Source organism: Lycorma delicatula, chromosome 12 (genome assembly GCF_047948215.1).
Source record: "Lycorma delicatula isolate Av1 chromosome 12, ASM4794821v1, whole genome shotgun sequence".
NCBI classification, from domain to species: domain Eukaryota; kingdom Metazoa; phylum Arthropoda; class Insecta; order Hemiptera; family Fulgoridae; genus Lycorma; species Lycorma delicatula.
Window position 1 is genome coordinate 19,949,923 of NC_134466.1, and position 14,496 is coordinate 19,964,418.

At 31.7% G+C, this 14,496-nt stretch overlaps 1 protein-coding gene across 1 annotated transcript in view; it reads right to left on the reverse strand.

The window, feature by feature from the left end:
* Window positions 1–14,496, reverse strand: part of LOC142333433 (uncharacterized) — a 71,330-nt gene that overhangs the window by 9,396 nt on the left and 47,438 nt on the right. The window contains exons 15-17 of the mRNA XM_075380526.1: window positions 11,110–11,145; window positions 6,946–6,990; window positions 5,422–5,581 (exon numbers count right to left, since the gene is read on the reverse strand). Of these exons, the coding sequence (XP_075236641.1) occupies window positions 5,422–5,581; window positions 6,946–6,990; window positions 11,110–11,145 (241 nt within the window). The remainder of the gene's footprint in view (window positions 1–5,421; window positions 5,582–6,945; window positions 6,991–11,109; window positions 11,146–14,496) is intronic.

Below are 14,496 nucleotides of genomic sequence, written 5' to 3' on the forward strand. Positions count from 1 at the left end.
GTATTAATCCTGACAAAATTTCTTTCTTAAATTTATTTTTAGTTTCCAGAACACTCTTTTTACGCACACTTATCATGCAAAGTCCGACAAGCCGATTTTCTGTCATTGTTGACTATAACCAAGTTTTTATCCTGCATAAGGTGCTGAAGGATCGTTCGATAGTAAACCATGTGCAAGTGAGATAAGTAGCGTTCGTTTTTTGGATGGGTAGAACAACTGGGTCTCTTTAACTAGTGCAGCTAGTTAAAGAAACCTCTTTCAGTTCGGCATTTGGAACATTATTTACGTTCCATTGGTTGTACTAAAATACACCTTCACCAAGGAAATCATTAAAATTTTAGTACCTAAAAAACTTAAAAATTTTTAAACAAATCCTCATATATCATATCAAGCATTATGTGAGGGTGCAATGTAAGCAATGAGAATGCGGGCAAGTTCTCCTCAAAAAAATGCTCTTACAGAGACATTATTAATCAATCTATGTACGGAATAATTAGTGATCTTCAAAACCTGCCAGGAGTCTATGTTGGTGGATTAGCACGATGTTTCTTCTGATTTGTGACTCGCGGCATATTGAAATCTGTTGCAAGATGGTCAGCGATTGTTTCAGCCTCTGCAATCACACTTTTACTTTCAACAACCGCATTTCCACGATGTCTTCTTATGATGAAGTTATGATGTGAATGACTTTTTTTGTGATTTTCGTATTGAAGTAAGTCCATACTTGTTAACTGAAGAGCATGTACCACCGGTTGCAGTAGTTCTGAATATTCTACTGTGAGACAAACACTAACAATGAATTTTTGATTTTGTAGCATCATAATGCATTTGAAAACCGCTTTTTTCGTTGCATTGTTTCCATCTGTAGACAGTTTTTCAAGCGTCATAACAATTTGCACATAACGTTTCTTGAATGTGGCGGATTTCACAGAGCATTGGTATACTTGGTAGGCATTTTCAATGAAGGGCTGATTCTACAAAGAATCTTATTTCTTTTAATGTGGAGGCCGCATGTTGTATTACTTTTATTTCATCTGAGCTGTTTACAACTAAGTTCAGTTTGTGACTAAACAGTGAAAGTGTAACGCTCTCGTATACTTTTCTCGAATGATTTTCTTGACACCATCGTATTTTCCTGCCATACTGGAACACCCATCGTATCCTTGTCCAATGCACTTTTCTTGTTCAAGGCCTACCTTTTCTACAAAGATGTTAATTGCAGATACTACAGATTTTGCATCCTGTCAGTCAACTCTACAAAAACTAGATATTCCTCACGAACAATCATCTTTTCATCGTCAAAAATCTAACCTCAATGGAAAGTTGCTCAGGTGCTCTGAGCCCTAATATGCCATTGCTCATGTCTGGAGGATACTGTAAGCACATGGTTTATTTATGTCACTAGTGATGATGTCTCCAATGACATCACCACATAGGCTGATTATTTCATTTTGAAATAATCAGCCAATAATAATCCACGGTGGTAACTGGGATTTTTTGTGCTCTTTTAAAATGTGGTCGCCAGCGTCAAGTTCATCAAGTCTTCAAAAACACTTTAAAAAACACCAAAACTAGGTCATGTGCACCACAAAACATCACAATCGAAATTACAGATTCAAAAATTTTCTTGTTGGCCTCTATCTCTTGTTGGTGGACAGAAATCCGCTGTACATCAACGGTTATAATTTCAACAAAATATTTTTTTCTGCTGTGGCTGCCGATTTGTACCACTGAGACGACTTGTGAGATTTCACAAATTCGCGATGTCTTTATAGCGAGTAATGGACTTCACTATGAAAGAATTCAAAAGACTATGCACGTTAGTTGGTAGAAACAACACACAGTAAATGCACAACGTGCCCTTTAATTTCTTGGAGTACGCAAGCCGAGGAGCATAATCCGCCAACCAGTATTTGAATTTTTTTTTAATTGCACGGCATCCGTTGCAAAGTCATAACTTGTAGTTGATGACTAAAGGTTTTTTAAAACTTCCATTTTTTGAGATGAGATCATACTTAACGAACGTCCAAGTCGGTGACCCGCATCGTTATCAACCATTTTTGATGCTGTACACCAGAACCAAATGGGTGTGAAGATCCAGTTGATTTTACTACAACATTCTGTTTCGATTTCTCTTCTCCGAGGCTATCACTTTCGATACTACTTTTATCAGGTTGCTTCCTCTCTTTTCTCCCTAAAAGAAAATAAATAATTAAAGCAACTAATAATTTAAGCTTCTGAACGGAATTTCTACTAGAAACTTCAAGCTTCAAATTGTTTTTTTTAATCGTCTCCAAACATTAATTTTTCACAAAATTACAGCGTTTTGAAATTATTAAGAATTTTTTTTCGTTCGTGAAAAATGTTCTTAACCTAAATATTAGTTTATGGGTTTCAAAACCATCTAATGTGTCTTTATTTTCAATTCTACAAAAGTGTACTATTGGAATAAGTGGAAAAAATACAAAGAACTGATGGAATGATCAAATCTAACAGGCTCTGATTGTATATAAAATGAAATTAATGTGAACCAAATGGTTCTGAATGGGGTTAAAAAATTTTGTGTCAGATTGTGTTGTGTTTAACATAAGAACACTTGTAGTGATTGAACTTGGTCACAACAGAAATTGGACTATTATGAATTTTGAACCATTCATTACTAATTAGCTATCGAACTCTTAATGTTTTTTTTATTATTGAACGACGGTATTTTTTAATAAACCTTAAATATTTTGTACAAGTTTGTTTTATTATTTGCAACTAGCAGAAATAGCTATTTGTAAAATCAAACACTTCAAAAATTAAAACCATCTAATTAAGCAGAACTCCTGCAAAAATAACTAATTATAATTTCAATCGATATTTAAAATTATTGGAGTTTGGTATACTTGTAATTATTTCCTTATTTAGTATTGTATAATTTTTCTTAAAATTTCAGTAATTAAGACAACATCAAAATCACTATTATTAGATACAAAAATTCAGTTTTCGCTTTTCCTGAAAATGTTAGGTTTGTTTTTAATTAGATGGTTTTGTAGCTCATCGATTCAAATAAAAATAATGTACCTAAGTAAGTAATGATACATACCTTTCTTACCAAATAAGTTTTTTTATATCCATCTTAGATTGCTATTGTTACGGTATTGCGGCTTCTACTAGCTCAAATGCGTGTACTCTCTCAATTGACTCACTCGCCTGATTGCAGTGCTTAAATAGGGAACAGAAAGTACTAGAACATTTGTGCTAAATAAAACCTCGAACGAACATTCTATAATTTTCGAGTTTTACCACAGACCATCCAGACCTTGAACCGCCAATTCCTCACTCGTTTATTAGAGACCGCTCCCGCCACAGTTCATACATGCTTTATTGCCGCGCAATTGTAATAGATCTATAATTTTTCGCTTGACTAAATGAGACAGGGGGGTGCAATCGTTTCACCATGGTTATCCCTATGCATAATAAAATTTAAAAAAATAACTGTATGCATATTTTGCGTAGGTAATCAGAAAAAAATTATAAAATCTTACTGGAATCAGCTTATTGTTTTGTTATATTCATAAACAGATGTAATATAAGACACGTCCTTACTTCCTTGCGGCGATTTCTATCGCAACACCACTTCTTCCTTTATTAGTTCTGATGGTCTTTACCAAAGTTCGTCTTATTGATTCTTTGACTGATATTATAGTCATCAGTTAGACATACGTCAGGATGCCACCGAAGCAAATGCCTCGGTAGACATTTCCATCAGTGTTTTAACTCAATTAAAGGTACCGCGTAGTCGCATATATTTTATAAAGTAATTAATCGAACAGTAATATACTTATTTTAAAAGTAATTTATCAAAGCAAATCACTGCAACGAAACGAGTACAACAGATATTTTGTATTTACTGATTTATATAAAACAAAAGAATACTAAATTATATCGCTGACAAAATTAGATTTCATAACATTAGTTTTACGATACAGTACTGGACAATACTGCATTTTATACCATATTATTGAAATAAGATAAGTTTAAAACATAATAAAAACTTTACTAAAACCCGGCTTTTATCAACAATCTAATATAAAATCGGTGGATATATTTGAGGCACAGGTTGTACTGATACTAATCTATGTTTACAAAATAACATATTTATAATTTTCATTCTGACTTAAGAAACGTATTGTTTGTAGTTTTTTTCACAGTAAATATATTTCGAGTTTTTAAAAAAAATTGTTTACATAGTTTAGTTTACAAAAATAAGATTTGACTGAATACTGACTTTTCCGTGTCAAGTCATGTAATTAACGAATTTCATTCCTTACTAAATTTCTTCTCCTTACTAAACAACCTATCATAGTTTAAAAAATATATTTCATATGTTATTCTAGAGTGAACCACTCTCATAATAAAATCATGGTAAACCAATTGAGCAGTCGCCGAGCATTATTGATACATTCAGCAAATTGTTATTTTCTATGCAAACAGTAAATTAACTAACATCACATTAATATTGTTATATAAAATGATATCACTGTCAGAAACGTTTTTAACCTGTTTGATTGCTAAAATAGCGATACATCAATGGTAGCGGTGGTTAAAATGGTGGGCTATTTTGCTCGCCCAAGTTAAGTGCAGGCTTGGCTTTGGCAGATAGTATATCTACATTTTATAATATTTTTCATTTCCTGGCTACATGCTTGAACTGTTAAGCTATACGAATCATAACATTAATACAACTAATAATAACAGCATTTAGTGTTACATTATACTATGCAAGCGAAAGTTTGATTATCAGGTGAAATGTTTCATCTCGGAGTTTTGGTACATCATGAAATTTCAAAAACAAAAAAAATATCCATTATTTTAGTATCGAAATTCTCTGAAGGATTTACGTACACATGTATATATGTTTTTTTTTTATTTTTTTTTTTACTTTTCTTTTTATTGATTTCTTCAAACCGGAAGGAAGGATTTTAATGAAATTTGTGAGAATGGATTTTGTATATGGAGCATTGATGCCAATTCATTTTGGCACAGTACCTTATCGTGGAGAGATACGATCACCTTAAATTCCGTTTCTCTAAATTTTACTCAAACAGTAAAATAATTTTTATACATAAATTTACTTTACATGTATTCTCACACAGTTCAATGTTCTACTTCAATTTCCTCATACATAGCATTTTGTCGAGGGCCAAGAACTCGGTAGTCAGAAAGTTATATAACTTTCCCGTCTTATGTATGTATATATATATATATATATTTCAATCACGCACATATAAATATTTATATATATGTTCGTGCGTGCGAGTGCGCGATTGAAATAAATAGTTCATATTTCATATTTTTATTTACCTAAATACTAGCATTTATATCTTTTTCGTTTTTAATCGCTACATATGTATGTTTGAATAAGTGTATACTTACAGGGCTAACAAATTTACATAAATATGAAAATCGTATCTCATACTGTATTTTGGAATAAAACTTTAATTTCCTCATTTCTTCTTCATTTCTACTTAAAACTGGAATTACATTTTTATAAAAAGTGTTCCGTGTATCTGCGATATAAAAACGTAAAGTACATCTGAAAACAAACGTGAGAATAAACAAAATTTAGGAAATTTTATAATTTTTATTAACCATTTAACATAAAAGTTTATGCTCATTACGTTTTATACACAAAAATGATAATTATAATTTTGTATGTTTTCTAAATAATTAAAAAAGTGAAAATCCACCTTACCAGCAAATTAAACGTGTCTCTCTAGATCTTTCAGTACTTAGACCATCATCAAGAGAATAAAATAAAGTCAAAAATTTTAAATGATTAAGCAGTCATGACTGTTTGCTAGTATAGTAGTTGAAGTAGCAAACGGTCATGACTGCTTAATGATTTTAATTTTTTGACTTTATTTTATATTCTCCTGACGATGGTCTATGGACTGGTAAATCTAGAAACAAACATTTAATTTGCTGGTAAGTTGGATTTTCACTTTTTTAATAATTTATTAATTATGTCAGCGGTAACCATGTTTGAGAAATTGTTTTTTTAATGTATTGTTTAAAATATTTAACGTTCAAAGAATTTCATTCAAGTAAAAATGCAAATGACACATACAATTAAATGGCTAAAATTAAAAAAAAAACAAAATTTTAAAAATTGCCCAGAAAAAGCAATATATTGTTACTTTCAATTGAAAGTTAATCTAGAAAAGGGTGCTGAGTCCAAAACAGGTAAAATCTTGTAATTAATGAAATAATTAAGAGTATAATATGTCCTGGTTCAATCGTCATGTTGACCTTTGACTCCTTGAGTCCAAGTTGAAGCAGAACCTCAACGTATGATTTCCAAGATTATCCCCTTGTCTTACCCCCTAAGTTTCCCCTAAGTTTTGTCTCACGGCAAATTTTCAGGCCGCTGAGATTTCTCTAAGTTGCTAAGTGAAAAAATGCCTCTTAAACCCATGTAACCTCGTTTATATGCATATTTTCTTAGTGAAAGAATTATCCATGTTCGTGATAAATTTTTCGCTATATCTCGGGAACGGTTTAACCAATCCCGGATCTGTTTGCCATTGTATCCGTTTTGGGCCCCTTCCAACCCGGCCACCACCGCAAACCCCTCCTATAACCCGATCCCCCAATTTTTCGAAAAATTGGAGTTTTACCCTCATCCTACCCCTCCCGAAAAATCATACTACACCCCCCAAATCTAGTTTTTTAAAGAAATTATTTATATAATAGTTTCAGTAGTGTTCGTTATATCACCTCGATAATTTAAATCCTCTTATAAAAGGAGAAGAAAAAATCGCTACTTACTTTGTTTAATGAAATTATAAATAAACCCTATTTCACGCTGAACTTCAATAATGAAAGTAATATGTCACAGTACATATAACTTCTCAGACTTTTCTATTGTTATATTATTTCACTGAAAAAATCACTTACGGGACATCAATTTTCTTAATTAATTTTGTTTCTCTTTCTTCATCACTGAAACACAAACAAAAATTAATGAGTTAAATTCTGAACAATACACTGAACTATTATCTGTGCTCTAGTCGCACTATATATTTGCTGATAAGTTTGAAGCTTAATAACTTGCTTCATACTCACATTTAAAAACTTTTATTTATGATATTCCTAATATATTTGTTGTATTCTGGTCAACTAGTGAAAATAAGCAACCACCGTATGGCCCATTGCGCGAAGGATGATATGCAAGACGTGTAAATTAGATGTAGTCTTGTACAGATTCAGGCTGACCGTTCCCGAGATGCGTGGTTAATTGAACCATAACTGCCAAAGTAAACCATCCATTAAACATTATCCAATATTCAATCCACTATCCAATATCTAATATTCAAGTCCGTATACAACCAACTACTTTACTAGGAATTGAACCACAGAACCTTTGACTCCGAAAATCACCTGCTAAAAAAAGTGATCTTGCGACGACGAGTTTACCGCTTGACCTATCGGTCGGGCTATACATTAAAGATTAAAAATAATTTTTACTTGTTCATAGTTTCTTGCGATATTTCATTTACTGACAAAAAAGTTTAAAGATTTTAATATTTTATGCGAAATCGTTTTAATAAAGCAGCGAGATGGGAACTGAGGATTATAATCTAGAATGATTTATGATTATCTGAGTTATCAGTGGAGAACGATTTCCATCACATTTGTGATGAATGCGGTATAAATTTAATATTTCTTTTAGTATTCTTTAGTACAGAAAGCTGCTGTGCACTGCAATTATTGACGTGTAATGACGAAACCTGCTTAATTATTACTTTGTATTTTTATTCAATCATTTTATAGGAACGGGTAATACAACAACTGGAATAGTTTATAAAAGGTGTTGAAATATCAGTGTCACATTGCACACGTTCCAATTTGTTGTCAAACACTTTAACCGACTGATGTACAGCAATGTCTCATACATATGCCGTCATTGCGGTTTTCAGTTCGTCAATCGTACGTGGTCTGTTTTGCGGTACTCAACTCTTTTCGCTGGCCCCATAGAAAGTAATCTTTTTCTTTTCTTCTGTTTAGTCTCCGGAACCACCGTCAGGATTACTTCAAAAGATGAATGAGGATGATATATATGAGTGTAAATGAAGTGTAGTCTTGTACAGTAGGTCAGGTCGACTATTTCTGAGACGTTTGGTTTATTGAAACCCAATCAAAAAAGAAAACCGGTATCCACGGATCTAGTATTCAAATCCGTATAAAAGTAACTGCCTTTATTAGGATTTGAACCTTAGAATTCTGGACTTCAAAATCAGGATGTTTGCGAAGACGCGTTCACCAATAGACCAACCCGGTGGGTTATAGAAAGTAATCTGGGGGATTCAGATTGGGCGATCGTGCAGGTCACAAATCCCTCGTAATGATTCCTTTACCTAAGACATTTCATAAAAAAGTCATTTACCTATAAGCTGTGCGCGTTTGGTGCCGTCTTGTCGGAACCAACCGTGATTGAATTCCACTTCTGATAACTGACTAACGAAGTTAAAACAGCACAATAATGATCAGTATTAATTGCATTATCAAAAACAACTGGACTCACAATGCGCATTCCACTCTCACCGACCAGACTCCATTTTTCGATTCGTGTAAACATTTTTCACGTAACTTATGGGGGTTAGTTGTCGCTCACAGTCCTGTATTTAGTAAATTGATAGCGCCTCCCTGATGTAACTATTCTTCATTTGTTAAAAACCTAACGTCGAGGACACCTACGGAGTTTAGATCAATAAAACGTTTAAACCATTGAAAATAATTTAGTCTTTTGGCATGATCTGTAGTTTTCAGTTCTTAAACACATATTTCTTTGTAGGGGAAATGTTTTAATTATTTGGTTACTGCTTCATTTTGGTCAATCTGATATCTCGCTGCTGTGCTAACTTACGCTTTGGCTTTAATGGACTTTTAATGATATCATCCGTAATATCAAGCAACTTCTGTTCGTTCAGTTAAGGTGGTCTTCCAATTCGATCAGTGTTTTCAATAGAGTCTGTTGCCGGAAATCTTTTGAGAAGATTTCGAACTGCATTCCGGTGAGAAACAGGAGTATTTGGAAACTTTTCTGAAAACTTTGCTAAATCAGTATCTGGAAACCAGATGCTATTAAATCAGTTTTATAAAATTGATTTATAGATCAGTTTTCTGGAAACTTTGCTAAACAGTATACTTGTCATCTTCACGAAAGATGTGTTGTGAAAGAAAAATGCATTCCTTTACTAAAAAAAGCCATTATATTTCTCGCCACTATTGATTGCGATAAACGAAACTAAGAATGTTCAATCGCAACTCAACAACTGACGTTTTGGTTTATTAGTGAGCAACGCCCAACGAACCCATAGTGCAATCAACATAATGCCGAAAGAACAAAATGCAACACATAATTATAAAGTACGAGTATACTATACAGCGACTTTTGGAGCGCAGTGTATAATTTTTAATAGCGTTTACACATTTATTACGCAACATATATTGTTCATTCAAATTTTTTCTCCGGATCCGACCGCACATTTTTTTTTTATTAAGATTATCTTCACTTTAAATTATTACATTAACTTTTTACTTTAAATATGTAAGTGTTAGTCAAGTCCTTTTTTAGTAACAATATTACAAATTTAGGCTAATTAAATATTTATAGGAAGGTACTGTTTGCGCTCATACGTCACCCAAGTAGTGACGTATATACGCAGACGTCTGGGCAGTCAGTCAGTTCTCGCCCAGTATCAGCGGTGTAAGCAACTCGCCCGTTTAGCGGCATCATTAACAATCTTATATCTTATTTGTTTTATTTTATGTAACTTATCATCATTCATTCAAGTCTTTTATACATGTATAAATTCGTATTCTAATCTATTTATAGTCCACTCATTGTTTCATTAAATATCATTCTTGACTGAATTATGAGCATTGTTTCTTTATATATTTCACGCTATTCGAATCGTGAAACATCCATATTTAGTCAAACAGGTACTTTAAATATGTAACTGTTATTTAAATCTTTTTTTTTTCTGTTTTTTCAATTGTACTAATTTATGCTAATAAAATCTTTATAAAGATATCATAAGAAAGACTCTCATCGGTGGTTTTGATATCATCCTGTTGGAAGGAGATATACAGGTAGACCAAAATTATGATGGGTGTCAGAACAGGAGTATTGGTAATACAAATGTATAGCCTAATATTTTACAAATGTAAAATAAACTTTTTTTAATTTAGTTTTACGAGGTGCTGTCACAAATTATAAGAATCAATCATTTAACCGCTTTTAAATGATTTTATACATTTAATTAATGTAAACTCTTTGGTCCGTCGAAGTATGGTACTTAAGTTTTATCGATAAAAGGCGTTTCACAATATTTTATTTTTGTAGTCGTGAGTGATAAGATAAAACTTTACAATTTGATTGAAGAATTTAAAAAGAGAGGTCCCACAGTGTCATTTCTCAATTATAACTTACAGATTAATTTTTTTAATGGGTATTTGACTGCTCGGAAATGAACGGAACAACTGACAATCACGGTTAAGAGTATTTATTTTTTTAATTATTTATTATATTTGTTTCTTATTGTCATCGAGATAAAATTACAAAAAAAAAAAAAAATATGTAATTATTAACGTGGAATGTTTTTTAATTATTATTATTTTCTTTTTTTTCTTTTAATAATAAAGCTCGTTTTCAACAGATCGCAAATGGGTTTTTACTATTATTTACTGAGTTCCATAAAAGGAATTGTTCAATATTAATTACAATGCAATTGTGGGATCACTTTTTTAAATTTGTTCAGCAAATTAAATTTACCAGCGTCATACGTTGATTAATTATTAATGTTCTCAGAAAATGCAGTTCTGCCTCTCCTTGAAGATCGAGCGTAAGTTTAGCCAAACTCTTTTCGTAACAATTAAAAAACCGGACGTAATTAGACAGAAGTTTATAAAAAAATACTTTCTTTATTTTAACTTGTAAAATGTACATCGTTTATGAATACTTAAGAAGTTTAAATCTTTTACTCCTGATAAACATTTTTTATAATATAGAAAATAAATATTATTATGCACCTATAATTTTGTTAAAATAATGCTTACCTTAACTGAAATTTCATTTTCTTCAGCTTTTTCTTACTGAAAAATTATTAAATGGTAACCGGTTATGTAGGTGAAATACTTATTGCATCATTAACTTATGACTTACTTAGTAATTAAAAATAAATTTCTTTACTCTAATTAATAGAATGTGGTTCAATCTTAAAAAAAAAAACAAATCTGATGTGAACACCACATGACTGTTGTACACCTATTAAATTACATGTACACATTTTTTAAAATGAAAAGTACAAAAAATTTATTTCATTAATAACTTCTGATATTTATATTGTATTTTTTTTAAAATCACAGTTTAATAATTATTAATAAATCTTTATATTTAAATTTAAAAAAAAAATATAACAAAAAGAAAATAAAGTCGAATTCAAAGAGATGTACCTGCTTCTTCTAAGATCATAATATTTCATTAGTTAAAGAATTATTTGACTATAACTCTGGTGTCAATGAAAATAAGTACCATTTATGATATATCGTTTAAAATCTCTCTATGAGGGCTTATTTTTGCAGTTAAGAAAAAGTTCGAAATCCAACTCTTTTTAGATTTTGGGCTTTCTTGGACACTTTACTTTCAGTTGTTTGCAATCAAAACCGAAGGTGCACAACTACATGTTATAACAGTCCTAAATCCAAAATTTCAATATCCTAAGGTAAATCGTTTTTGAGTTATGCGAGATATATACGCACATACATACATTTGTACGTACATACGTCATGCTGAAACTGGTCAAAATGGATTCAGCGATGGACAAAATGGATATTTCCGTTGAAATCTGAAAACTGAAATTTTTTGCACTCACAATACTTCCTTCACTTCGTACGAGGAGGTAAAACGATATCACTAATTCTTATGGATAGTCATAAAAAATTTTACATTAAATTAAATTTGGTTCTTCTTTTCTAATTCGTACGTTGCAATCTGTTCAACAAGCAAAGAGGAAAATACCCTTCGCCCAGTGACTGCCCAAATGATATGAGAATGATATGTATGACATATAAATGAGGTGTAGTCTTCTACAGAGTCAGGCCGACCTGAGAACCCTATTTCCAAAGAAAACCGGTATTCACTTTCTAGTATTCAGATCCGCATAAAAGTAATTAACGTTTACCGGGATTTGAACCTCAGAAATCTTGACTTTGAAAATTGGCAATAAAATAACTGATTTGCGACGAAAAGTTAACCAAATAAATGTTCTTTTTTAAATTTATCGTCTTCAACACATTATCAACTTAAGTTTTTTTTTCATATATATATAGATCCAAAACGAAACTCTTTTGTTTCAATTGTATTAATTTATGCTAATAAGATCTTTATAAAAATGTCATAAGAAAGGCTTGCTTCGTTGGTTTATTAGTATAATACTTTGGAAGGAGACATACAGGTAGACCAAAATTATGATGGCTGTCAGAGCAGGAATATTGATAATACTAAAATATAGCCTAATCTTTTACAGATGATAAAATAAACTTTTTATTCAGTTTCACGAGTTGCAATCACAGATTATAAGAATCATTTCTTCAACCGCTTTTAAATGAGTTTATAAAATTCATTAAGTTTAATCTCTTTTATCCGATACAGTATGGTCCTTAATCTTTATCGATATAAGGCGTTCCATAATATTTTATTTCTGTAGTCGATCCTGTTTAGTCAAGAGCAGGCAAAAGAAAATATTAATCTAACCAACATTTTACTTATGGGCATTTCAAGAGCCACCCGTTTTTTTTTTGTTTTTTTTTTGGTTCATTGTTATGTTTAGTAATCGATTATATAAGTTATAAATAATGTAAATTTAATTAAGTCCGGTTGATTTATGGGAAAAAAAAATTTCTCGATGTCATGAGAGGCTTCGCAGTATTATAGAGTCGTTCATGATATGATCCTGCCATTGGAACTCCACTAAATCATGAAAAATATGAATCCAGACAATAATTTGCACTTGTTCCTTTGGTCGTTTCATTTCCTATGACTTTTGTTTTTTGGGTTATTTGTATGACTCTCCGGTTTGTAAAATAACATCAGTAGTTAACCTTGTATTGTTGGAACCCCACCCGTTTCAATCGTGGTAATATAATTAACTAATCATAAACACGAACATTTGTTGTTTTTTTTTTGTATTTATGGACTAAAAGAGTTATCATATTACTGACTGCGTTGAATCGATTGTAAGAAATCCCTTTAAATTAAAAGTCCTCTTAATTAATTTACAGTAACAATAAATAACGATTAAAACTTAAGATGAACCACTGTTGTACTACATTACAATATCTATCCTTCTAATTCACCGGTTAGTATATACATTAAGTCGATACGGAACATGTGTTGATATCGTATTATATAATATCATAAAGCTCGGCAGAAAAAAAAATTTGGGAGCAGATGTAGAGGATGGTGAGACTAAAATTTTGTAAGATAACTGTGAACCAATCTGTAAACAGGAAAGTACTTATTTTTAGAATATTAACTATACTTTATGTAAAATAAATAGGCGAGTGGGTTATCGCTTACTTGCTTACAAATCACTGTTAAGTCTGCCTGAATCCTATATTTTATTATTTTTTGAGGTCATTGTTGTGTTTAATTAAATCAATTGTTAAGGAAGAATTTAGGCATATGTTAACTGAGATTGCAATAAAAATAATTAAGAGAGATTAAAACTAAAAAAAAATCCTTTTTGGCACGCTGGAAGGCGGAGGTTTTACCGGTGCTAAGCAGGGAATAAAAAAGATTTCTACCTTAAAGTTAAGAAAAACATTATATTTACTCAATATGACAAGGGTTGCATGTGGAAAAAAGTTTCACATGTTTAGCATTCGACAAGCCCCATCTTCTTATAATTCCAGCAATATTTTGGTCATCCCTTGCCGTAAGGGTTGGTCATATCAAAGATTGTTTCAGACAAAAGTTTTAGGTAATGTTTAGAGGACTAACGAACCGATTCGATACTGCCGATCCTTAATAACCAGGAAGGTATGATTTTTTTTGTCCTCAAAGCCCCATTTTATCAATTCCGTGGGCCAATGGTTGGTGATATAAAAACCTTTACATAGATATGTTTTAGGCCCTCATCCAAAAAAAAAAAAAAATAGCAAAAACTTTAAACGAATTAGATATTTTACTGAATGAGAAAGTTATAGTGATATCTTTTTCGAAAAAGCCCCCCATTTCCACCCCCAGTGTCCGATTTTGCCCATTACCGAACTTGACCGAGATTTTGGTCGTTATATTTTATGTATCAATCTGAAAGTGATTGACGCAAAATTACGGTAGTTATCATGTCCACAAGGAAGTGAAATATATATATATAAATGTATGTATAAACTTTTGAACTGACGGTGGTTTTGTGGTCTGGGGGATGCGAAACGCGAAGATAT